The 26499-nt window shown below is 42.4% G+C and overlaps 1 protein-coding gene across 2 annotated transcripts in view; it reads right to left on the bottom strand.

The window, feature by feature from the left end:
* The window catches only part of Ddhd2 (DDHD domain containing 2), a 31121-nt gene extending 5857 nt beyond the window's left edge, over nt 1-25264 (bottom strand). The window contains exons 1-16 of one of the 2 annotated variants that reach the window (XM_021169791.3): nt 24307-25264; nt 22993-23218; nt 22133-22323; nt 20929-21018; nt 19700-19820; nt 17916-18005; nt 16086-16221; nt 10692-10900; nt 10379-10446; nt 8539-8661; nt 7078-7173; nt 4886-4969; nt 4625-4780; nt 3908-4010; nt 3613-3783; nt 1875-2034 (exon numbers count right to left, since the gene is read on the bottom strand). In XM_021169791.3, the coding sequence (XP_021025450.2) occupies nt 1875-2034; nt 3613-3783; nt 3908-4010; nt 4625-4780; nt 4886-4969; nt 7078-7173; nt 8539-8661; nt 10379-10446; nt 10692-10900; nt 16086-16221; nt 17916-18005; nt 19700-19820; nt 20929-21018; nt 22133-22323; nt 22993-23218; nt 24307-24690 (2408 nt within the window). In that variant the 5' untranslated portion in view covers nt 24691-25264. The other variant, XM_021169790.3, reaches the window with a different exon arrangement.
* Nucleotides 25265-26499: the final 1235 nt, after the last annotated feature.

Here is a 26499-nt window from a genome sequence, read left to right as displayed (position 1 = left end):
GTCGGGTCACCAGGACACATGCATACACAAACACTAATAAATAAATATGATAAATGCTTTTGTAACCTTTGTTCGGCAGCATTTACCAAATATTACAAACGCATATAGCCTTTATGCCAGCAATTCCATTTGTAAGTAAGGCTTGAGTGGATGGGGCAACATGGACATGCTGTAAAGAGTAAAAGGTCTACCAGCAGAGGACTGACTTACAACTGTGATAAATTAATAAAGGGCAACACTTGGGCTGCAGATGGCTCAGCGAATAAGAGCACTGACTGCTCTTTCATAGGTCCTGAGTTCAATTCCTAGCAACCACATGGTGGCTCACAATCTTCTATAATGGACCTGATGCCTTCTTCTGCAGGAAGACGGCACTCATATACATAAATAAATAAATCTTAAAAAAATAAAGTGGAACATTATGTCTAAAAAAATGAAGAAACGCAAAAGTATCAGTAGACAAGGCAGAAGATTTGTCTATCTACATCTTAAAGGAAATCTTTCTTTCTCATTACTACAAGACACATGACAGCTGCATGTGGGGACACCCACTACCCTGGCCCAGGATGAGATGGAGTGCTTGCGCTCTCTCCCCCTTCCCTCCCTCTAAATTATTTATCTTCCTTTGAATTTCACACCACTCAGAAAAAAATTAATCCAGACTAGGAGATGCATTCTTTCTTGTCTAGCATTTTGGGCTCTGAGACAGGGGCTCATGTAGCCCAGGCTAGTCTCAAACTTGAAACAGAGCAGCACATGGCCTGGAGCTCCGGATCCTCCTGCCTCCACCTCACAAGTCCTGGGATACAGCCATGTACCAACATTTCCAGCTTTAAAGAAAAAGTTTTTAAATTAGGTTTAATTCTGTAATAAGCAAACAAACAAGACCAGTGCACTAGCTTAGCTGTAGAGGTATGTGCCACCAAGACTGAGCCCTTCAGCTTAATTCCACAAGTTGTGCTAACTCCCACTTACATGCTATAGAACATGCACACACAAATAACTATAACTAAGTGTTTTTAAAGAAAGCATTGTAAAGAGAACATATTTCAAGGGCATTACTTTAGCTCCTTATAGTGAATGGTTAGGCTAAGCTTTAGTTTGGCATTATTTACCATATCGAGAGGGCAGTGATTACACCAGAATTACCCCTTATCAGAGTTCCACTGATAAATTCCTCAACATAAAACAAGGTCACAGCAAACCTCCTGCCCCAGCCTCCAGAATACTTGATTACAGGTGAGCATCTTTTAAAAATACTTCTCTGTGCCCATCTTATTGTTCTAGCTTTATTTTTCTTTATTTCTGCTTCGTTGGTGATGAAACTGTATTGGTAAATGGCACAAAATTTAGTAACCACCACTAATGATCTACAATCCATCAGGCAATTAATTATATTTAATAATAATACATGTGACAGATATTGTGAATGCTTTTAAATGGGTCGCTTTCTTTTATTTCCTTTTCTTCCCCTAACCCCTTAGTAGGGTAAGGGAGGAGGATTTCAGAGGCTGCCTACACACTTGAAATCCTCCAGATTCAGCATCACAAATGCTAGAGTTACAGGCATGAAAGCATTGAAAGATAAATGTTAAAGGTCTGAGCCAACTGGGGTGAAGCTGGGTGCCAGAACTTCCGAGACCCTGCTCAACCCTAGAGAAGCCAAAAGGGAAGACAAGAAAACAGAACACGCCGGGCGTGGTGGTGCACGCCTTTAATCCCAGCACTTGGGAGGCAGAGGCAGGCAGATCTCTGAGTTCAAGGCCAGCCTGATCTACAGAGTGAGTTCCAGGACAGCCAGGGCTACACAGAGAAACCCTGTCTCAAAAAACAACAACAAAAAAGCAGAACACAAAACAACAGAAACCACTCACCAGTAGCATAGATGGCTTTGTAAAGCAAATAAATATTCATTGAAACTTTCAATGGGCTTCTCTTGTAGCACGTAGTCAATACGCTGGCCTCCATTCAGCATGCCCACATTGATGGGAGCCTCTTCTTTAACTTCCACAGGAGGCTCCTCTGTGTTGGCTTCTGGATACAGAAGGGCCATTGTAAGGGGCTAAGTACAGGACTGGAGAAATGACTCTGCTGAGGTGGCTAACTGCTTACCCTGCAAGCTCGAGGGACTGCACTCCTATCACCAACACCCAGACACCCACCAGAAAGCTGGAGGTGGCAGCATGAGCTGTAATCCCAACACCAGGGAGGCAGAGGCAGGAGGACTGGGCGCCAGGTGATGAGCTCCAGGATCAGGGAAAGGCCCGAATGACTAAGTCTAATAAATAAACGTAGTCTAAATGAACTAAGGTCGAGAAAAATGGAGGAAGACACTCTGGCCTGCACATGCATGCATACCAACACACACATTGCACACATGTATATGTGCCCATGAAGATGTACACACAGACAGACAGACACACACACACACATACACACAAACACATCCATCTAAAAGACTTTGCACTCCCTCAGACCCCATGTTTACTTATAATGAGGTACTCTGCTCAGAGCTCCCTTCTGTCTTCCTCTCAATTTTTTAAGTTCCTCAAGTCACACTAATTTTGTTCAAATTCTTCTTCTGATCAACACATCTCATCACCTGTACATCCATGAGTCAGGTATCTTGAATTTTATAAACTAAATGCAAACCAAGAAGACTCTATAGGAAACTGAGTATCCTAGCTAGTCCTCAGCAATGGAAACTGATAACACACACACACACACACACACACACTTCACCTTATAAAAAGTGTAAGAATGGCTCAGCAATTAAGAGTACTTACTGTTCTTGAAAGAACTTACTGTTCTTAATTCCCAATACCTCCATCAAGGAGAGTATAGCCCCTGTGACACCAATACCAGGGGATGCAGTGACTCTGGCCTCTGACAGCATCAGGAACTCACTTGATACATACACACACTCAAGAATGCACGCACACACACATAAGAGTGAAGACAAATGCTGTTGAAAGGGAAGGGAAAGGAAAAGGAGCTTGCAGGCTGGCTGGGCAGGTTCGTGCACTTGCTCATCTTCCAGAGGGACACATTTAGTTCCTAGCACCCATGTTGGGCAGCTCACAAATGCATGTACCTTCAGCATCAGGGATACAGTACCCTCTTCTGGCCTCCACTATTCACACAAACACATAAATTATTATTATTTTTAAGTAGAAACTTAACAGTAGGATTTTGTTTTGCTTTTAGGGATAGGGTCTCTATGTAGCCTTGACTAGCCTGAAACTAATTATGTAGATCAGGCTGGCCTCAAACTCACAAAGATCACCTGCCTCTGTCTCTGCCTCCTAAGCAGAGGGATTAAAGAGTTGTGTCACCATGCCTAACAGAGTAGGCTTTTAACATTATTCAAAAATCCAAAGTGGGAAATGTTTCAAGGGTAGTAAATAGCTTCTTTTGACATTTTCCTCCTCACACAAAAATTTCATCCTAACTTTCAGCAATTAAAATGCAGGAAAGGTTAGCATAGCTCAAGGTCAACTATGACTCACAGAATAGACCCTACATAATTAAAGGGAAAGGGAAGCAGGCCCTGGGAAAGAACTCCACAGCACAGCATCCCTCCTCGGGTCATTTCTATGTCCTGTCACTGACCATTGGACTTTTCTGAACTTGATTCGGGTTCTGCCTCAGTTTCTTCTGCAGTTTCTGAGGCTTGTAAGGCAGGGTATGGGCCTCTGGTGAAAGACTTCCAGGCCATCCTCAGTGACCCCAGCAAGTTGTTCTTCAGGTCCATACTCATCCTGGTCAAGCCCTCTCTCAGTTCTGAAACGTGAGTGAATAAAGTATGCTGTGAGATGTCAAGGTTAAAACAAAGAACAGAATTCAGTCCACTTAGTTTATACTCACCAGCACATCCAGAATTATCAAGGTCTATTAACAGACTCACCTAAGTGCATCCGCTTCCTGCCTTTGTGGTGTGGGATCAGCATTGGCTCAAACTCTATTCCTGGGGCCACCATTGGCTCAATCCTATATGCCACAGGATCAAACTGCATAGGAAAATAACAGCTAACTATTCATCCCTAATAAGACAGAGTGAAGAATTATGTATCTGAGATAAAAATAATTACATTTATTTTGTAAAGAGGTACAGTTGTGGACTGGGAGATGGCTCAGGCAATACAGTGCTTGACCTGCAAGGGAACTAAGTCTGATCCCTAGAACGTATATTAAAAAACAACCAACCTGACAACCTGTAAATCCCAGCACTGGGAAGGTGGAGATAGGCAGATCCCTGAGGCTCACTGGCTAGACAATCTAGCCTGCTTGCCAAGATACAGGCCAGGTCAATGAGAGGCCCTGAGCCCCCCAAAAACAAAACAAAAACAAAAACCCATCAGACAGCACTGAGGCTGTCCTTGGGCTCATACACCTGAATACACACAGCTCTCCTATCTAATCACTTCTTAGCTCAGGCTGTCCAGCCACCAGCTCTGCAGATCAGGCTGGCCTAGAACTCAAGAGATCCATATCCCCTACCCCCCAAGTGCTGGGATTAAAGGCATACACCAGCGCCAGCTCCTAATTTCTTCTTCCTAATCAATACTAACAACTGTCTAATTTCTAAAGAATAAAAAACATATAGCAGCTATTCAATGCTTACTGGATGGTAAATATTGAAGAAACCTTTGCATGTAGGGAATTTATAATTAGGGTCGATCCTTCGTAACCCTCGGACAGTAAGAAACATTCCGATGGGCGAGCCAAAGGCGAAGAAGATTTCTGGTTTGTAGTTGAGCCTGGGGTATTTTACAGACACCTGGAAGGAGGAAAAAAGCCAGTCCTCATTAAAAATGAGTCTTATCTATTCCTACCAATGACTAGTAGAAAAAAACAAACCCCCAAAACCAAAGAGTACTTTTACCTGCCCAATGCCAACATCCAGATATTCACCATTTTCCTTGGAGATGTTTACCTCAGAGGTTGACATGGCTGGTTTATTAATACCCTAAAAAGAATAAAAGAAAAAAATAGTTTCATGGAAATACTATTCCCTGGAAATAGCTGCTACAGTCAAAGGAAAAGCTTTAAAATGGCAACCAATAATTCTATGTAGCGTCCCTTACAAAACAAGATAAATGTACTAAAAAAATGATAGTTGCCGTATGATATGAGCTGATAGCCCTATGTGCTTCAAAACAATGGATGAGGGGCTGGAGACGGCGCAGTGGGTAAGACTGGCTGCTCTCCAGAGGACTTGGGGGTTGGTTCCCAGCACACACATGGTAGCTCACAACTAGCTGTAACTGCAGACCCAGAGAATCCAATGTCCTCTTCTGATCTCCATGGGTACCAGGCACACACATGAGTACACAGACACACATGCAATCAAACATATAAAAACAAAACAATAAAATAAATCTTAAAAAAAATAAGTAAATTCTAGGCATGGTGGAGCCCACCTTTAACCCCAGCACTTGGGAGGAGTTAGAGGCAGACCCATCTTTATGAGTTAAAGGCCAGCCTGATCTACATGTGGGTCCTAGGTTAGCTACAACTACACAGTAAGACCATGTCTCAAAAATATATAAATAAAAATAAATTACGAAAACATTTTGGCACCAGCTGGAATTTCAAGTAACCATATGACAGGCAAAACACCCGTTGCTAAATTCTACAAAGTGTATGTGTCTGCAATGAAGGCAAATGTGATGTCTCTCTGGGGGTTGCACATAATACAAATACTGGATCAAGACTTGGATCTTACCAGCTGTGGTATAGCACACACCTTTAAGGCCAGCACTCTAGAGACAGAGGCAGGCAGATCTCTGTGACGTCCACGCAAGGCAGTTCTACACAGTAAGACCCTATCTCAATATAATGAATGAATGAATTAATGAATGCATGCATGACTTGTGTCTTACAAAGACTTGGGTCTACTGAAAAGTTGAAAAGGAATTAATCACTACGGCCTGAAACTAGGTATAGTGCCCATGATGCCAGCACTCAGACACACACACACACACACACACACACACACACACACACACACACAGACAGAAAGGACATATACAGATCTTAATATGCAGTACTTTGCTAAATGAAAAAGGGCAGTCATAAAAGGCTATATATGCATAATTTCACTTGTATGAAAATTTACTATTAAAAAGAGAAGCATAAACACAGAGACTGTCAGTGGCTGGCAAAGGCCGCAGTCATACGCAATGATGACTACAAATCAGTACGGGATGTGCTCTGGAGTTGATGGAGACATACTAGAATTAGTAGGAATGGTTATAAAAAATAAGGAAGCCTAAAAACAACTGGATTTTATATTGCAAAAAGTTAATCATATGATATGAATCACACTGTTATAAAGATAAATCTAAACAGTAGGAGCTCTAGGAGAAAGACGTGAAAACAAAAGTGTATCTAAAGATGCAGATAAAGAAAATATGTTTAATTTCTAAAAGAAGAGCCAAGTCTAATGATGAAAACTACTCTGTCAAGAGTGGTAGCCCTCATCTGTAGTTCAAACAATTTGGCTAAGGAAAGAGGAAGCCAGGTATAGTAGTGCACACACCTTTGATCCCAGCACTTGGGAAGCAATGCTGGAGGACAACTTGGTCTACATAGTGTGTTTCAGGACAGTCACAGCTACAGAGTAATACCCTGTCTCAAGGAAAATAAAAATGCCAGGAGTGTGAAGACACTTGAGTAACATAGAGAGACCTCACCTGGCCAATACACAAAACAAAGACAGCAGCACTGGCTGGGCTTGGTGCTGCAGGACAACAGTCCCAGTTACTCGGGAGGCTTGAGGCAGGATGGTTTCAAATTCAAATTGAAGTCTCCCTGGCCTATAGAGTGAGTTCAAAACCAGCCAGGGCAACTTAGTGAGACTCTGTCTTAAAATAAAACATTTAAAAAAAAAAACAATCAAGCACCCAGTTTTCAGGTGCTTGCCTAGCATGGGTAAGGTTCTAGACTTCATCCCCAGAATGGAAAACCGCCCAGAGCAGTACTTGGTACGCAGGGTGTCTATCTCACAAAGCATAAAGATACCATCAGTGTCAAAGAACCTTCTCACGCCACTAAGCCATTTTAGACACATACCACTGAATTCTTCCTGCCACTGAAATGGTTCAGTATCTTCTTTCTGGGTCCTAAGGGGATCCCCATTTCCTGAAGATCTCTGTCTGTACATAAAGCCTAGGCATAAACAACACAACAGGTTTGTTTTTTAACTTCTAAGCAAAGTAAAATCAATGAAATGTTCTAGACTCTAAAGGAGTCAGTCTTGTTCTTGGTTCTACACTGATCCAGCTCCCTTAAGGTATAACACACAGTAACTTTGATAACGAAAGTCTGTCTTAATTATAAGATAACCCACCAAGAAGAAGTATTAGTAAAAACTACACTGTCAACAGATAGTCATAGAATACTATATGAAAAAGAGCAATTAGGAAAGCTGGTATCCAGTGATGGTTAGACTGAGACTCCTCCTGATGGACAAAAGCTGTGAGGACTTTGGCTAACACAGAAGGATGACAACGGGTTAACATCAAAATCTCAGCATAAGTGCCACTCACTTTAGTGGGGAAGGCTGTCCTTCCCTCTGCATTCTTAACTGCTGTGTAGTTTCCATGCAAGTGCACTGTAGCTGTCTTCAGACGCATTTTCTTCTCTCCGGCCCTGTTCACTTTGGACCCACTTGCTCCAGCCCAAAGATTTATTAATATTTGTACGTACACTGTAGCTGTCTTCAGACACACCAGAAGAGGGCGTCAGATCTCATTACGGGTGGTTGTGAGCCACCATGTGGTTGCTGGGATTTGAACTCAGGACCTTTGAGAGAGCAGTCAGTGCTCTTTACTGGTGAGCCATCTCACGAGGCCCTCCTCCTAAGTTCTTAACTGTGTAATTAACACAGTAACCAGCTCCATGTTACTAGCACCCTATTGCGCATGCCTGATCATAGTGGGCACTTATTAAATACCAGCTAAGTGAACCGATGTATCAAATCAGAAAAAGCACAGCAAAAGTGAGAGAAAGAGAATACCAAGAGTGCAGCACGTTACCTAGGAAGCTGTAAGAGCTGGGCAGCTCCTCTTAGACCACTCACATCTGCTCTAAGCTTGCTTAGATCACTCTGATATGTGCACAGCAATATGGTCCATGGGAACCCTGAGCTCCCACACAGCAAGGATCCCTCCCTTCATTTGACAGAATGCAGGGAAGCAATGCTGAAGCCCATCATGAGTGGTGAGATATGTGGAAGTAGAGAGCTCCAAAGGGCACGTTCTTGGTAAAAATGTGAGGATAAAAGAACTGAGAATTGCTTGGTGTCACATTTAAAAGCCTATTCTTTTTTTTTTTTTTAAAGGTTTATTTATTTATTATATGTAAGTACACTGTAGCTGTCTTCAGACACTCCAGAAGAGGGCACCAGATCTCGTTACGGATGGTTGTGAGCCACCATGTGGTTGCTGGGATTTGAACTCTGGACCTTCGGAAGAGCAGTTGGGTGCTCTTACCCACTGAGCCATCTCACCAGCCCTAAAAGCCTATTCTTACCAGAGCTTCTCTGTCAACTTTCTCCTTCTCAAAGACGGTGACGAACTCAGAGAGTTGAAGCTTCTTTAGGTCTTCTTCTAACGTTGATGCATCGCCTCGGTCCTCAGCAGAGCTCAATGAACCCTAAAAATCGTATCATAAAGTTTATTACTCAGAAAACGTCTTTACTAATACTACTTTATAATATGAGGCATATCATGTAAGATATTTACAACAATGAACTGAACTCTAACCTTTGCCTTGGTTTTGAGATAAGGTCTCATGTAGCCCAGGCTGGCCTCAAACTTACTGTGTGACTGAGGACTCGATTTCCTTTAATTCTGGACCCTTCTGCCTCAACCTCCCAAGTTTTGGGATTACAGGTATATATTACCACACCCAGTTTTAAATAAATTTTAACTTACACCAAATAAAACAGGGATGTCCAACTTTTTGCAACCTCAACTAATTTTTTTTTTTTTACTTCTACCTTTTTACCTTTTCTTTTGTAGACAGTATACATTGTCTAGACCTAGCTGGCCTCACACTCACAGATCCACCTGCTCTTGCCTCCCAGAGGCTGGAATTAAAGGCATGTGCCACAATGCCTGGCAAAAATTTTTTTTTTTACTTAATATCAAAGTCTCTCCATTATCATTAAAAAGCCCTTAATGAATGCTTATGAAGAAAACATAATTTAAGATAAAATAATCAGGGCTGGAGCAACGACTCAGTCGTTAGGAGCACTGGCTACTCTTCCAGGGACCTTTACTTCCTAGCAACCACATGACAGCTCACAACTTAACTCCAGCACCAGGGAATCCAATGTCCTCTCTGGCTTCTGAGGACTCCAGTACAGGGATGGTGCAGACATACATGAAGGCAAACCCCTGATACACATAACATTCTAAATCAGTCGAGGAGGCTGGAAAGGTGGCTCAGCAGTTCACAGCTTGCTCTCTTGTAGAGGATTTGGTAACTAGCACAGATGGTTGCTTACAACTCTCTGTAACTTCAGTTCACGGCACCTGATGCCCTCTTCTGACCTTCAGGGGCAGCAGGTGCATATACAATGAATATATACACATACAGGCAATACAGCTATACAGGAGCTAGAGAGATGGGCCGGTGGTTAAGAGAACTCTTCTTCCAGAGGACCCTAGAGTTCAGTTCCCAGCATCCACATGCTGAGGCACAACCATCAGTTTTGAGGGGTCTTGTACCTTCTGATGCACACACACACATACACACACACACACGGGCAAAGCTCAGATATAAAAAACAAATCAAAGCAAAAAAGCCATACGTATACAAAAAAATAAATCTAAAAAACAAAACAAAGGTGCAAAATAGTCTAAGACAGAACCCAAGTCTTGGAAGAACTCAGAACCCAAAGGTTCACAGGACACTTACAAAAATAAATAAATTATAAGATGGTCTATCAAATACTGAATCAATCTAATACTGAATCAATCTTATCTGTGGTAAAATGTCTGTCCATGGACTTTATGAAGAGAAGTTTCATCATCCAGTCTCCCCTTGTCTTTCACACATAACTTCTACAAAACACCCACACCAGTCTTCCTGTCCTTACACACTCCACAATGAGCTCAGGAGAACAGTTCTAGTCAAGCCCCAGCAGTGCAGATTTACAGAGAAGGAAAACACCTATGCTTAGTCTATAATATGCAGGGGTCCTTGCTTCTAGCATGCAAGAATGACAAGGCATAATTACCAGGCTGTTACAATAAATGCACATTTAACATGGCATAAGACTAAATAGCTAAACACAAAAGGCTGGAAATCTAAAAATCTTTAGTATAGAATACTACAAAAGAACCTATCTAAACTTCCAAATTACCTTTTCACTGTCAATATCCCCAATAGAATTTTTCTGATTTGTTAGGATATCAAACAATATAAGCGAACCTATAAGTAAAATAGAAGAAGGGACAATTTCTAAGACATTGGCTGTCCTTTATACAAAACGTTATAAGCCAATTACAAATGTAAGAAAATCAACACAGAGAATCTTTCCAATTTCCCACCCCCCTTCCGACCCCTTGCAAACTCTTCCTCATTGATTATTTAGTTTTCTGACTCTACAACGGATTAGAGACACTGCATTTCATAGTGCGATTGTCCTCTCTGGCTACAGAGAATTCATTTGTTACCTAAACTATGACCAGCAATGGATACACCCCCTTTGAAATCAGGGTTCCTCTGCAGAAAAAGTGTATATATTCGGTTCATTTCAGAAGCTACTGTGTCCACAATAGTCTGACAGTAGGTGGGGCTGTTGTAGAAGAAGACATCCAGAATTGTATCATTAGTGAAGTGTCTGAGGCGATTGATACTGGGTAAGGTTATCCGTTGCAGATCTCTGAGGGAGGAAAAAAAAAGATATTTTAAGCAGGAAACCTAAATGTAGTCCATTGTTACTTCTAAATTATTATTTAACTTATTCTTAAAGCTTATAATCAAATATGCAATAATAGAAGAGATACTTATCAAGGCGGAGAAAAGACAAAAGTTTGAAAATATATGTTTAGTGAAGCAAAAAAGAGGTGATCAAATAAAGACACCCAGTTTCTTCAATACAGAAATTATAAAATCAAAACAAAAAAACTTAGAAAGTTAAGATGGAGACATGCCATGTCATGTAGGCAGATCTGTGTGACTTCTAGAGTAGCCTAGTCTACAGAGTGAGTTCCAGAAAAACCAGGGCTACATTAAAAAAACTCTGACTTGCAAAACAAACAAGCAAAAACAAAACAAAAAATGAAAATAAAAAAAGAAAAGAGAGAGACATTTAATTTCAGAGTATAAACTTTGAATCTCAGTCTAGAAAAAAAAATTGACAGGCTATCACTTCCTAGCCCAGGCTAGCCTTGATCTTGTGATTCTTGGTTCAGCCTCTCCAGTAATGGGGATTGCAGGTGTAGAGCACCACCCTCAGCTTAGATTTCAGTATTAAATATGTGTCCATCCGTGTCGTACAGGTATATAAAGTATCAGCTGGACACAGGAAATTTGAATTTTCTCCATGAGAACTGCCGTTTATTCCTGAAGTTGCCAAATTGTCATCAAGGATTCACCAATTGGTGTCCAAGGGACACAGAGGCTCACACACTGAGTGGGGGTTGCCAGGAGTATGGGGGAGGTGGGATAGGTCCTCCTCCTTCTAATGCCACAGAAAAGGGTCATCCCCTGGCTAGCTCTCTTCCCCACCCCCCAGGTCCAGTTTTTCTTGGGGAGAAGGGCTGTGGGCCTGAGAAGAGGCCCAGCTCCAGGATGGAGGAGCACTGGGGAAGAACCCATGCACTGTAACTCCGATCCTCACGGGAGGAGACTGCGGAGGTTGGCTGACCCAGGCTTCCCCTGCCCTAGATTTGGAGATCTAAATGTTAGTTTAAACTGTTGCTTTCTTCTTTTTCCTTTTTCCTGAGACAGTGTCTGTCTGAATAGTCACGGCCATCCTGGAACTTACTGTGTAGACCAGATGGGCCTCAAACTCACAGATCTGTCTGCCTCTACCTCTGCCTCCTGAGATTAGAGACATACACGACCATGGCCAGAAAAAGGTGCTGAAGCCCCCAGAACTGGAACTACAGGCCTTTGTGAGCTACAATTTAGGTGCTAGGACCTGAACTTGCATCCTCTGTAAGAGCATTTTTTTTTTAGTTAAAGATTTATTTATTTATTATATGTAAGTACACTGTAGCTGTCTTCAGACCCTCCAGAAGAGGGAGCCAGATCTCATTACGGATGGTTGTGAGCAACCATGTGGTTGCTGGGATTTGAACTCCAGACCTTCAGAAGAGCAGTCGGGTGCTCTTACCCACTGAGCCATCTCACCAGCCCATGTAAGAGCACGTTTAACCAATACATTAACTATAGCCCTAATCCTAACTCTTCGCTACGTTTCCCCACAGAGCTGAGAGCTGAACACAAGGTCTTCATCTAAATTCCCAAACTCACTAGATACTATTTTTTTAATTATAAGACAATTTACTTATGGTTATTACAGATGTCAAGTTGTGTCCCCCTTTCAAAGATCTACTAATGCACCAGTTAAATAACTAAATTATCACCTTTAAGTAAGAAACCAAAAATAAAAAGAAACAATGCAGAGAGGGGGTGGAAAAAGATTTAAGAGGCCAAGGAAGGGGAGGACTGCTGTGAAGTGGCACCTTCTGGACATAATATAGCTGTGTGTACCCGGGAATTCACTGCAGTTATGGTTACACCGAGAATAAAAACAACCAATCTATACAAGGGCAAGCCAAGGTCACCAGTCAGCACTCCATCAGGCAGCAGTAACCAGATTGAGTCAGTCAGTCTGTCTGTCTCTCTCACACACACACACACACACATACACACACACACACACACACACATACACACACACACACAAAACATAAAGGTGGCAGGGAGATCATGGGCGGGTTGCTGACAAGTGTTGGGAGTGCACACTATCAAGATACACTGAGCACATTCAGGAAACTGCCAAGAGTGAATAAAGATTTGTTAAACGTGAGATGGATGAGGACAGGTCAGGATGCAGCCAAGCAGTGCGTGACAGGCTGGCCGAGACTCTGGGGGTTTGAGCAGGAGGATGAGGAATCAAGGGTTTTGGAGAGAGGATCTGACTTGAGATGACTCTGAACCCTTGGTCCTATCTCCACCTCCCACATGCTAGAGTTACAAGCATTAACTAACAATAGGCCCTTTGAACATTTACTTGGTAAATAATTTTTTTTGAAAATTTTGTATATAAATGTAGCATGCATAGTGGTACATTCTGAATGATATTTACTGAATAAATTATACGCATATAAAAATACCATATGGGCTGGTGAGATGGCTCAGTGGGTAAGAGCATCCGACTGCTCTTCCAAAGGTCCTGAGTTCAAATCCCAGCAACCACATGGTGGCTCACAACCACCCGTAATGAGATCTGATGCCCTCTTCTGGAGTGTCTGAAGACAGCTACAGTGTACTTACATATAATAAATAAATAAATCTTAAAAAAAAAAAATACCATATATCAGGGTTCTTTCACTTTTTACTGATTCTTTGTAAATTTCACATCATGTACTCCAACTATCAGTTTCTTAAACTTGTGACTCCTTATCATCCAAAACATGTTCAAATGACTCCAGGTACGTAGGTATATAAAATAAGTATGTATCAAACATTCACTGATTGTCTGACCACCATATGTGCACTACAATCAATGTGCCTGCATGCACACACACACACACACACACGCTCCCTTTCTCTATCAGTAATGATAAGTAAAGAGGTTTTTTTTTTTTTTTTTTTTTTTTTGGTGAGGAGCTATCGGTTGGTTTTGTTTTTCTTTTTTTAAGCAAGGTCTCTCTACAGAGCCCTGGCTATCCTGAACTTCACTATGTATACCAGTCTGACCTTGAACTCAAAGAGATCCACCTGCCTCTGCCTCTGCCTCCTGAGTGCTATAATTAAAGGCATCTGCTACCACACCAGGAACAATTCGTTAATTTTAACCAGAGATAGCTCAAGACAAAGGACTGACTATAACTTAATAATAAATCTCCACAAAATTATAAATATATAGTGATGGCTTCTGCAGTAGATATACTAACATCAGAACAGTACAGGTAAGATTAGCATGGCCCTGTGCAAGACAGCGAACAAATTCAGGAAAATGCAGGCTTCTTTGTTTTGTTTTGTTTTACCACAAATTTGATCTGATATATGCCAAGCATGCCTTTGTACACTGGTATGTAGGTGAGAACGCATAGGCAAAACACCCATATACATAAAATAACTAAAAAAGTATAAATGTTCTACACTGAAGCTGTACATGGTAGTGCAGCCCAGAGCTGTAATCCCAACCCTGGGAAGCTAAGGCATGAGGATCAGTATTTCAGTCAGCACGGGCTGTACAGTAAGACACTGTCTCAAAAAGGAGGAAGTGAGCTGGGAGGAGGGGCTAACCCTGTATCACTCAGGCATCAGTGGGACTTAGTGCTAATGGCTGTGATGCAGCTTTGTAGTGGAATGCACGGCCCGGGCAAACCCTACAAACAGAAAGCACACAGGAGAGAGAGAAGCCCTTTAATGCTGAAAACCTTGGGGCCCTTGAGGACATGGCTACCTTACGGAAGGACTGGGAGGAGGCTGGTGTGGAAGAGAAAGAAGAAAGAGAATACTGAGTGGACTATCAGGAAGGCGATACTTTTATGAGAAGCTTAATTCTTTTTGTTTTGGTTTGCTTTTTTTTTTTTTTTAAGATCTATTTATTATTATACATAAGTACACTGTAGCTGTTTTCAGACACACCAGAAGAGGGCGTCAGATCTCATTACGGGTGGTTGTGAGTCACCATGTGGTTGCTGGGATTTGAACTCAGGACCTTCAGAAGAGCACTAAGTGCTCTTAACTGCTGAGCCATCTCTCCAGCCCCCTTGCTTTGCTTTTTGAGACAGTCATAGTCTTTACTATCCTGGAACTCACACTGACCTCAAACTCAGAGATCCATCTGCCTCCACCTCCCTCTATCTCCTGAGTGTGGGGATTAAAGGGATATACCACCAAGGCCACCAGGATGCTTATTCTCTTCAACACTGGAAGTGAAGGTCTCCTCAGTTAATCTGTATGTAGTAGTATATGCACTCAGAGGCACTTGGAGAGAAAATCTCTTGTACTGTATGGAAGCATCACCTGTCAATAAAATGCTGTTGGCCTATTAGCTCAGGCAGAAAATGGGAAGGAGGAAGTTCCAATACAGAGAAACAGGAAACCTCTGAAGGAAGACAGTTCTATGAAACAGAGGACCAGCTAACTAGCCACATGACAGAACTTAGAATAGTATAACAGGGTGATTAAGTTATGTGCTACTCAGGGAACAATCAAAGGCTTTTGGCCTAGACATTCATTCATATATAAGAAGTCTCAGAATCGCCGGGCGGTGGTGGCGCATGCCTTTAATCCTAGCACTTGGGAGGCAGAGGCAGGCAGATTTCTGAGTTTGAAGCCAGCCTGGTCTACAGAGTGAGTTCCAGGACAGCCAGGGCTACACAGAGAAACCCTGTCTCAAACAGAAACAAACAAACAAAAAAGAAGTCTCAGAATCATTATTTCAGGGAACAAAGAGGCGGCAGTTACAGATGGTTCCAAGTAGTTACAGACCTACACTTTAAATATGAACGCTTTGTCAATGACCCAAGCTGTCCATTTCTCTGATAGGTATTAAATAAAATTTCTATCTTTAATTTTTTATTTTAATATATAATCAGCTATTAAAAATGTACTTAAGCGGGCTGGCAAGATGGCTCAGCGGGTAAGAGCACTGACTGCTCTTCCGAAGGTCCTAAATTTAAATCCCAGCAACCACATGGTGGCTCACAACCATGCGTAATGAGATCTGACGCCCTCTTCCGGGGCATCCGAAGTCTGTTACAGTGTACCCTATGTCTAATAATAAATAAGTCCTTAAAAAGAAAATGTACTTAAGCATGATGACAATCAAAAATACTCTAATCACAGTTAACAATTTCAGGGTCTCAGGGACTACTCACATGTCCACGCCAGTAGAATGCAAAGGACTGTGCCAGTTGACTGGAAGAAACTCCACCCTTCCGATCTGCTCATTTTCTTGGGCTTTCTTAAAATGTGTTTGGAGCAGGTTCAAGGAAACACTTCGAAAATCATTAACTAAAAAAGAAAATTAACGTATGCATCAACAGCAAAGCAGTTAATACACAGGCTCTGGATGCAACAAAACACCAGCAGCACCTGCTGTGCACCTTAGAGACACACTGCCTGCACACAAAATAACTAGCCTACAAAAGACTCAGACATGTAATTAGGAGAAGTTTCATATAAAGCTTGGGTTTATCATATGAAACACTATATAACAGAATGCTTTCGCTTTTGAAATCCCATGACTCCACGTCAAGCATCTTGTAGTCCTGTTCTTACCCTAACTGCAGTTGTTACTGCTTTCCTGTTTGATTTTTCATGTGTGTTTGACAGAAACAGCATCAGTCAGCTGGTCTATCAAAATGGCTCAGTAAGTCATGGTGCCTGCCACCAGGCCTGAACACCTGTGGACACACATGGCGGAAAGAGAGAAGTGACTTCTCCAAGTTGTCCTCTGACCTCCACAAATATGCTGTGCCACATATGTGCTCGCACACAAATACGAAAATGAAATTCTTTAATATTTAAAAATTATTTTTAAAAGAAACAGTTTAAAAAAGAAAAAGACAGCAGGGAGTGCGGCTCACACCTTCAGTGCCAGCACTCAGAGGCAGAAGCAAGCGCAACTCAATGAACTCAGGCCAGATGGTCAGCCTCATAATGGATCCCTGGTCAGTCAGGGTTACATAGTGAGAGCCTGTCTAAAAAGACAGGCAGGCAGGCAGACAGACAGACGTAGACACTCCTGGAATGGAAATAGGCTAGTAAACTAACTGGAAAGACAGCTATTCAAAAGTCAAAACTTCCGGGTTTTAAAAACATCCATTAGCCAATAATTTATATTTATTTTTTAAAAAGTTACTTCTGGACAGGTGTGGTGAGGCCTTTAATTCTAGGAGCTGGAAGGCAGAAACAATCAGATCTCTGAGTTCAAGGCCAGCTTGGTCTACAAAGAGAGTTCCAGGACAGCCAGAGGGAGAACCCTTCCTTAGAAAGACAAAGTTACTTTTATATATTTACTCATGTGTGTGCTTTGCCCGCATGTTGTATCTGTGCTATACGCATACACTGGCTGCAGAGGCCGGGAAAGGCCACCAGACCCCTGTAACTGGCCTTCAGAGAGTTTGGAGCTGTCACGTGCATGCTGGAGGAGCAGCCAATGAGTGCTTCAAACTGCTGAGCCTTCTCCACATCCTGTAATACTTTAGATTTTTGGAAAATACACTGTTGTTCAACATTTTTATCACATCAACCTTAACCTTGCAGAACATAATTCCCAAGTGGGACAAACTGTGAAGCCCACCAAACTCTGAAGATACTGCCTTTCAAAATTAAGTTACATTCATGACTTCAGCTGAGGTTTGCCAGAGGTTTGTTGTGCTCTGAATTACAATACTGGTAAGTCTCTGTTATTAAACTCTCATCCTTATGGCTCTGAATTTGGTTATAAATAGGCTGGTTAAATCACAGACGAGTTTCACCAGGATTACAGGATTACTCACTCACAGTAAATAACACTAGCTAAGAGTATTAAGTCTCTGAACTTATCAACCCTCGGGTCTAAGGGAAGCTTCACTCCCTTCTCACCATCCTTAGCTACAAAGCTTCTTATGTACTTAAGGTAACAGACTAAAGACAATGCTTGATCCTGCTCACAGGGGATAATGTTTCTCAAATGAGCTATCGTACATGCTTTACAGACCTACCACATTGAACAATGCTTCGAAAACGAAGATCACAAGCTGGGCCAATCCCATGGACTACAAACACTAAGTGATCTATTTGTAACGGTTCCCCTAGAAATAGAATTAAAAAGAAAAATTAGGAAGATTATAAATATAACAAAATTAAAATAAAAATAGATAAGTTAAAAGGTACAAAATAGTCATATATTTAATTACTTAATACAACATTAATTTTACTAATTTTTTTTTTCTGGTTTTAGAGCTTTATTGTAGGAAGGTAGGGAGAAAGAAGGTAGAAAGAGGGAGGTCGTCCATGGCCGTGTTGGGGGGGGGGGGTAGAGATGAGAGTAAGGAAGGTGAGAGCTTAAAGCTTACTAATTTTTTTTTTCTGGTGCTATTCACGCACTGAGTGCACACATCCATTACCCAGATGTATTTCAATTGGTAGAATGTGCCACACCCACTCCAGTAAAGACTGTGTGGCAGGCCCAAAAGCTTGGATGCAGTCCCAAGGCAAAAATGTTTCATGGAAACTTAGCCTCCTGGAACCTTGGCATTCCCATAGCACGAATGCTCCCTGCGATTTGTCCCTGCGATTATTGTGGAGGGTCTTGCACGCTTTCTTGCAGTATTTTACTGGATAGGAGCTAGAAATCTCAGGGCAAGCTTAGCAAAGTATACTTAGGATTCTCATTACAGACATGAATGGCAGCCTACATTACATATTAGTAGAAAGAAGGTGGGTCATGGTTTAAGGAGGAACTGGAGTACTGTATTATTCATGAATGGGTTAGTAGTATGGAACTCCCCTGGTGCATGTTTTCTCTATGCCCAGAGGAATAGCATAACTAGGTATTTACTAAGGGACCCCTGGTGGTGGGTTTAGCATTGCATCAGACCACTCACCTGGTTCCTGTGAATACCTGATTTTAGATAGGGCTGTTCCTATCTCAACTGTAAACATTGCCTGGTTCCTGCCAGTCTTTTTTGTTTGTTTGTTTGTTTGTTTGAGACAGGGTTCTGACAGTCTTTTTGTATGCATTTCTCTGTTTTGTGTCAGATAACTTCAATGTACCTTGGCTGATGTGTCACCTAACTTCTTTGCTTTCTTCTGTAATATATAAGTCTGATGCTCTTTTTGAGAAATTACGTTCAGATCAACACTCCCTTGAGTTCGCGTCTGTTTGTCATTTTTCACCAACTCCCTGCCCACCTGTACCAGGACCCTGATTCTCCTGCGGGTTGAGGGGCTGCTTGAGGCGAGTCCGTGGCAAGAATGCTTGCCTAGCATACACAAATCCAGCCCTACATTTCTTTGTTTGTTTTGGGACAAAGTCTCACTATGTTGCATAGGCTAGCCTGGAGCTCACTATGCAGACCAGGCTGGTCTCAACCTCACAGAGATCCACTGGCCTCGGCTGGACCACTGACTAATGAGATGCACTACAATGTCCAGGGAAGACTTAGGTTTGATCCTAGTATCACATAAAATGATCAAAGCAGGGCATCCCTCTACTCTCAGCACAAGAGGGATGGTTGTAGAAATATCAAAACTTTAAGGTTAGCCTTAACTATAAAATGAGTTTAAGACCAGTCCTAACTTACAGGAGACCTTTGTCAAAAAACAAGAATAAAAACAAAAGCAAAAATGTAGATGAAATGATATTAGTCTTAACTTACAATGAACTCACATAATTAAAGAACATTTTTAATCCTCTGAAGTAATACAAATCCAAAGAGGAAAGCCACAAATTATAGAATAAATCAACATCAGAACATAAGGAAAAATAAAGGATTAACATTACCACAGTGAATATCAACAGGGATGTTCTCGACGCCTCGTTTTACTGATCTTGGCCGACCTTGTTCAGTGGATGTTGAACCCCATTCATCAGACCCTGCGATTGGCTGGTAATGCACCATGAGCTTAAGCAGAAAAGATCAGAGCAATATAGTCTACATTCACTTGTGATTTAAGACTTCTTTTTTTTTTTTTTTTTTCGAGACAGGGTTTCTCTGTATAGCCCTGGCTGTCCTGGAACTCACTCTGTAGACCAGGCTGGCCTCAAACTCAGAAATCTGCCTGCCTCTGCCTCCCAAGTGCTGGGATTAAAGGCGTGGGCGATTTAAGACATTTTGAATGACAAAAACAAATCTGTCATATAACCAAACCTTAACTGGAGTTTTGACAAGCAAGTCCTATAGCCTGAAAGTAAAAAAGTAAAAAAAAGTAAGTAAAAAAAAAAGAAAGTAAAAAAGAAGCCTGACAATACATTAAACTAACAGATCAGATGGGCCAGGTGTGGTGGTGCATGCTTTTAATTCCTGCACATGGGAGGCAGAAGCAAGAACTTCTGTGAGTTTGAATCAGCTTGGTCAACACAGCTAGTACAGTGAACTCAAAGCCAACCAAGGCCACATAATAAGACACTCTTAAAAAATAAATCCTATACATGAAAGACATAAAAGGATTTTCCCTAAGGAAAATTCTTAGGGCTGGGGAGACAGCTCAGTGTGTGAAGCACTCACTGCTATCACTACCTGAAGTAATATCCCCAGAGCCCAGGTAATGGTGGGCACAATAGCACATGAATCTCATCCGCAGCTCTGATGCTGAGATGAGAGGCAGAACACAGGATTCTGGGAGGGAGACAGGAGAAGCCTTACAAGCTAGCCTGGTATACACATCAGAGAACAATGAAGAATTCCGTCTCAGGCTAGAACAGGACTGACATTCAAATCGGCCTTGACTTCAACAAGCACACTGTTGTATATGCATATCCACATTCACACATACACTGAACACAAATCACAAACACAGGCAGTATATACATATACACGTCATACACATATAGAAGAAAATTCTGACATAAGCTAGCTGGAGTAAATAGTGACTATAAACATTAATAACCTTTATAACAGAGAGTCCAACATCAACTATGCCAAAGGTCATTCTATGTGGCGTCCATAGAACAAAAGAGCCACTGGGTTTCCTTAGTAATACACTGACCTTTGATCTAAATCTTCCCCTTACCTTTGGGTTGTGTAACACAATAATTTCTCTGTTTGGAGATTCTAGTTTTTTTTTCCATTCATCCAGAGTTACTGCAAGCATGTACGTATCCTTAAAAGAAAATGTATTTTATATTAGATTCTCTAACAACTGTTTTTAAAGCCGAACTTATTAATGAATTCCAGTAAGAAAAATTATTCTCCAAGTTAACAAATTCATTTTAAAACTCTTGGTAGTATAGTGCCGGAAAATGGATGCAGGGCCTCGCATGTATTAGACCAGCGCTTTACCACGGAACTGTATTCCTAGCTATTCAACAACATCAATATCGATAACAATCTATTTCAAGTTCAAGAAAATCAATATATTTCTCAGAGTAAGAGTAATTCAAATTGGGGCTAGAGAGATGGACTGGTAGTTAAGAGCACTTGCTGTGCTGTTCTTGTTGAGGACCTGGGTTCAATTCCCAGCACCCACACAACAGCACACAAGTATTTATAGCTCCAGTTCCAGAGGCTTCCATGCCCTCTTCTGGCCTCCTTGGACACTGCACACACAGGGTACTCTTACATGCAATTAAACACTCCCTAATTAAAAGAAAAGAAAATTTAAACAGCTAGGCATCATGGCACATGCCTTTAGAATCAGCAATCAGGTGACAGAGGAAGGCAGATCTCTCTTGAGTGTAGGCCATCTTGGTCTACATAGCAAGCTCTAGGACAGTCGGGACTTCAAAGAGAAACTCTGTTTCCAAAAAAAATTTTTTTTAAATTTTCTAAGAATTATGTAAAAGATTGTTTTGTGGTTATATTTTAGATATTAACAAGAATTACCATTGGGAAACATTCAATTAATTGACTGATTAGCTTATTTATTTGTTAGAGACAAGCAAGGTTTCACTGTATAGTCCTGGATGTCCTGGGTCCCACTCTGTAGACCAGGCTAGCCTCAAACTCAAGCGCTCCACCTGCCTCTACTTCCTGAGTGCTGGGATTAAAGGCATGTACTACCATTGCCTGGGTACATTTAAATTTAAAAGGCACAATACCATTTCTAGAAAACTTGAAATTACAACTTTAATTTGAAACTAGCCTGCACAGAGAAATTACATAAAGTATGACATAAAAGCAGGTGATCTCTTCCTGGAAGTTTCACACGGTCTGTTAGAAGAATTGGGACAGGAGGAACGGAGAAAGCAGCGGGGAAACTGGACGCAGAGGAATACCTCCAAAACTTGGCTGAAGCTCTCCGAGTAGGGGACATACTTATTGTCTTTGTCTCCCTTGTAAAACCACGTACACCGTCTCACTTCCGATGGCAGCTCGTCCCAGTACACAGCATACCGCATCCGCTCCCCTAAATGAACATCATATCTGCCCCCATCGGTGGGAACAATCCTCTCATTACAATCTTTTCCTGTCAAGAATTGCAAAAAGGAAAAGAAGCACACTGTGTCACAACAACTCTCCCAAAACACCCTTGAAAGTTACAGTCCAGACAGCCACAGGAGCTGTACACAGGCTCCACTTGGCTACAGCATAAACAGAATTTGGTTCCTAGTTTTTTCTTTTTTCCTTCATCCTTTTTCTTTTTTTGGTCATATCTTTTTCATGAGTGATTTTTAGTATTTCAAACCAATTATATTTTAATAAAAAAGTAAATACTAGCTGAAGATTTTTTTCCTCTTCTAAGACAATAATGCCTCTTATACACACTTAAACACACACACACAGTCTTATACAGATACATACATAGATTTTTTTCTCAAGTTTTTACTTGGATGAAAAGGCAAATTAATAGCAAGTATGATATATCATCACGAACACTTTCTTGTCACATGAGAACAAAAGTGACATGTTAGTTCAGTCTGCACTGTGACAACTCTACACACAAACTCTCTGACTAAAAAGTCAAACACAAGCTAGAAGAGAGAAAAATACTTGATAATTATGCAGAAATTTAATATAGTTTTAAAAGGATGAAAATGGTGTAATTCTGAAATTTCATGTTAATGGCTATCACAGTAGAGGCTATTACTGGTTAGTTTTTATTAGAGTCTATTAGGAGTCATCAGTTTCTTCCTACCAGAGCCATATGCGTCTTCCAGCTGCTGTGAATCCTCAGAGTTGAAAGGAATCCAGAGCTCCTTGGAATCTAGTACCTTACAATAAAACCAATGTGGAGAAACGGGCTCATAGGAACTACTGGCGTCCATGTCTATGAGTTCGAAGGAACTACAAGAGTTCGGGGATGGGGATGGATCTGACTGAGACAGCTGCTCCTGGTGTGATTCCCCCGATGACATTTCGCTCTAGAAGACAAAATAAAAAAAAAAAAACTATCAGGGGAATTATTTTGCATCTATTAACACTGTAATGTTCATATGCTCAATAACCATTTTTGGAAGCTATTCTTGAAAACAGCAATATTTAAAAGCTACATAAATTTTATACACACACACAATTACTTGGGGAGAGAAACAAAATGTTCAGCTCCATCATTCTATACTGAGCTTCCAATTCTCCTTAGAAAACTAAAAATGTTTAATCATACAACAAGCTCTTTAGTAAACCCAGAAATGTCAAGAAACACACAGTCAAAACGGATTGCAACAGGGTGTGTTTGTTTTACCACAACTTTCAAAATAAAGGTAGCAGCACCAGCAAAAGCGTGCACACTACAAACCATTTAGTGTGTCATACAGTAATAACAGGTAGGTTTAAGGCCCCAGGCTCTATTATACATTTCTAATGACACATTTACATAACTATTGGAATCTTACTATACAGAAAATAGAACTAATCGCTTAAGAACCATTTTGGCTGATTCTCCCAGTGTGCTTCAATACAGGCTCTGGTACATTTAACGCCCAAACAGAAATTTTGCCTGCAGGCTATAGCTGTGCATCGACCCACGGAGACGCAGAGCCAGAGTTTCGGGTGAAAAGTAACAAATGACCTCAATTGCCCCCGGGACGAAGGATGCCGGACGAGTTCCCACCGACCCCAGCACTAAAGCACCCGGCGGACTAGCGCTGTAGACATAGAAGCAGAACCCAAAAGCCAGAACGAGAGATGGACGAGCGGCACCAGGCACGGTCGGACCGCACAGCTCAGGAACCAAGGCTCCCCGGCCCTCCCCGTTATCCTCCCGAGACCTCGGCCTGCCCTCCTCTCCCGACCCGCTCCGAACGCCAGCTCCGGGCTCCGAGTTCGGGATCTAGGAGAGCAGCCGAGCCGTCCACGGATGCCCCGGGGTACCGTGCACACTGGAGCCTCCCCACCCCCGGCTCGCCCCGGCCCAGGCGCCCGCGCGGACCTGGACTCGCTCGTCCACACCGCCGCTCGCGCTCTCAGCCCTCGCGGAGGGAGCCCGAGCCACATCCCCGCTGCAGCCTACCTCCCAAGCCGGGCGGGGCGGACGGGCGGAGCCTGCGGCCGCGCCCCAATCCCCGCACTCCTCGGCGCTCCAGTGGCGGCGAGCAGTGCGCCCGACGGAGTCTGCGCTCCCGGTGAGAGCCCGAGGCGCAGAAAGATCCGCCGAAGTGTCGCGAGATGTGCGGTGGGGACTGGGGGACTCGCGCGAGACCTGGCTCCTCCTGCGGGCAGACGTCGGGCACCGGGCACGCGCCGGGCACGCGCTAGCGGCGTGGGGAACACGCGCGGGAGGCCTTGTCCGCTCTGAGGCTTTGAAGGAGGAGAATCGGACCACTTGACCCCTCATGGGTCCCGGTAACCCCGGTGGACAGGACTGGGGTGACTGAAGGCTCTGTCTGTCCTCCATTCCCCCTACCCCTGTCCCCAATCCCTCCCTCTATTTGGATTGAGAGGTTGTCAAAAAGTCATTCCTAAAGCCTAAGAGGTGAGTCTGACAGAATACGGATACTGTAAGAGGCAGCAAATGAGGTTTTTGTTGGTTGGTTGGTTGGTTTTTTTGTTTTTGTCCTAGTTGATGTAAGGTGATGGCGGTGGCTATTCACGTAAGCCCAGCGCTCTGGAGACTGGCAGGGCTAGAGATGCGGATTGTGGATTGTCGCTGGAGCGCCTGACAAGCAGGTGCCACGGGAAGGAAAGACAAGAGGCTTTGCTGGTTTCCAACTTGATTATAAGACAAGGCTTCGAGATTTTTTTTCCCCCAGACACTGAAAGAAGAAACAAAATGTGGACTTTTTTTTTTTAAACCACATAGTCTCTGCAAGTCAATAGCTACACACCAATATCTGCACGTTTATGTAATACCCTTTTTTGTGTGATTTTTTTTGTTTTGTGATGGCCTTACTATGAAGCCCCATATTGGTCTCTGACCTTTAAAAATTACTACATTTATATATTTGTCTCTCTCTCTGTGTCTTAGGGTTTCTGTTCCTGCACAAACATCATAACGAAGAAATAAGTTGGGGAGGAAAGGGTTTATTCAGCTTACACTTTCCACATTGCTGTTCATCACCAAAGGAAATCAGGACTGGAACTCAAGCAGGTCAGGAAGCAGGAGCTGATGCAGAGGCCATGGAGGGATGTTACTTACTGGTTTGCTTCCCATGGCTTGCTCAGCCTGCTCTCTTATAGAACCAAAACTACCCGCCAGAGATGGTACCACCCACAAGGGGCCCTCCCACCTTGATCACTAATTGAGAAAATGCCTTACAGCTGGATCTCATGCAGGCATTTCCTCAAGGGAGGTTCCTTTCTTGTGATAACTCCAGCTGTGTCAAGTTGACACACAAAGCCAGCCAATGCAATGTGTATGTGTTGCTACTTGTGTAGAAATCAGAGTATAACTTTCAGGTGTCAGCTTTCCTTTCACTGCAGGGGTTCTGGGGATCAAACTCATGTCTTGTCCCAAGGGAGTGTACATGCAGTCACTCTAGGCCACACTGGAAACCCTCCCCACATTTGGGGGGCAGGAGCAGGGTGTCCTTAACACTGATATTTTAAAACATTTTAGATTTATTTTACTATGTGTGTATGAGGGTTTTGCCTACACATAGGTGTGTATATAATGTGTGTGTCTGGTGCCTGTGGAGGTCAGGAGGCAGCAGATCCCCTGGAACTGGAGTTTCGGGTGATGGTAACCCTTCCCATGCAAGAGCAACAGATGCTCTGTCGGGTCAGCTCTTCAAGCCCGAGACCTTTTTATTCTGCAGTGCCAGAGATCAATTTCAGAGCCTTGGGTTGTGCTAGCCTCTTGAGCTACACACAGAGCCCCCAAAATGATGCTGCTTCTTAGGTTGCAGTTTGGAATCTGAAAAAAAAAAAAAAAACCGATTTTTTTCATAACCCATTAAAATATATCATTAGAATATATCAATCTACCTTGGACTTGTGAGTTTTCTTTGTTATTGCTTTAGTTGTAAAGCCGATTTTCATTGTCTTTTGAGCTAGGAGCTTAGGTATCCCAGGCTGGCCTCAGACTCCTTATGTAGCTAAAGACGACCGTGGCCCTTGAACTGTGATCCTCATGGTTTCATGAAAGTAGTTTTGCTTTTGTTACTCTTGGAAGCAGCTCCAAAATCTCCATCATCCAGGGTCCTCTTTATGAACTCTGGTCACTCCATGTGCCTGCTTTGAACTTCGAACACAAAAGTAGTTAGCA

The sequence above is a fragment of the Mus caroli genome, unplaced genomic scaffold, assembly GCF_978045245.1.
Source record: "Mus caroli unplaced genomic scaffold, Mus_caroli_1 scaffold_10, whole genome shotgun sequence".
NCBI lineage: Eukaryota > Metazoa > Chordata > Mammalia > Rodentia > Muridae > Mus > Mus caroli.
Note: the sequence above shows the minus strand (reverse complement) of the source record. Positions and strands in the feature narration are given on the sequence as shown.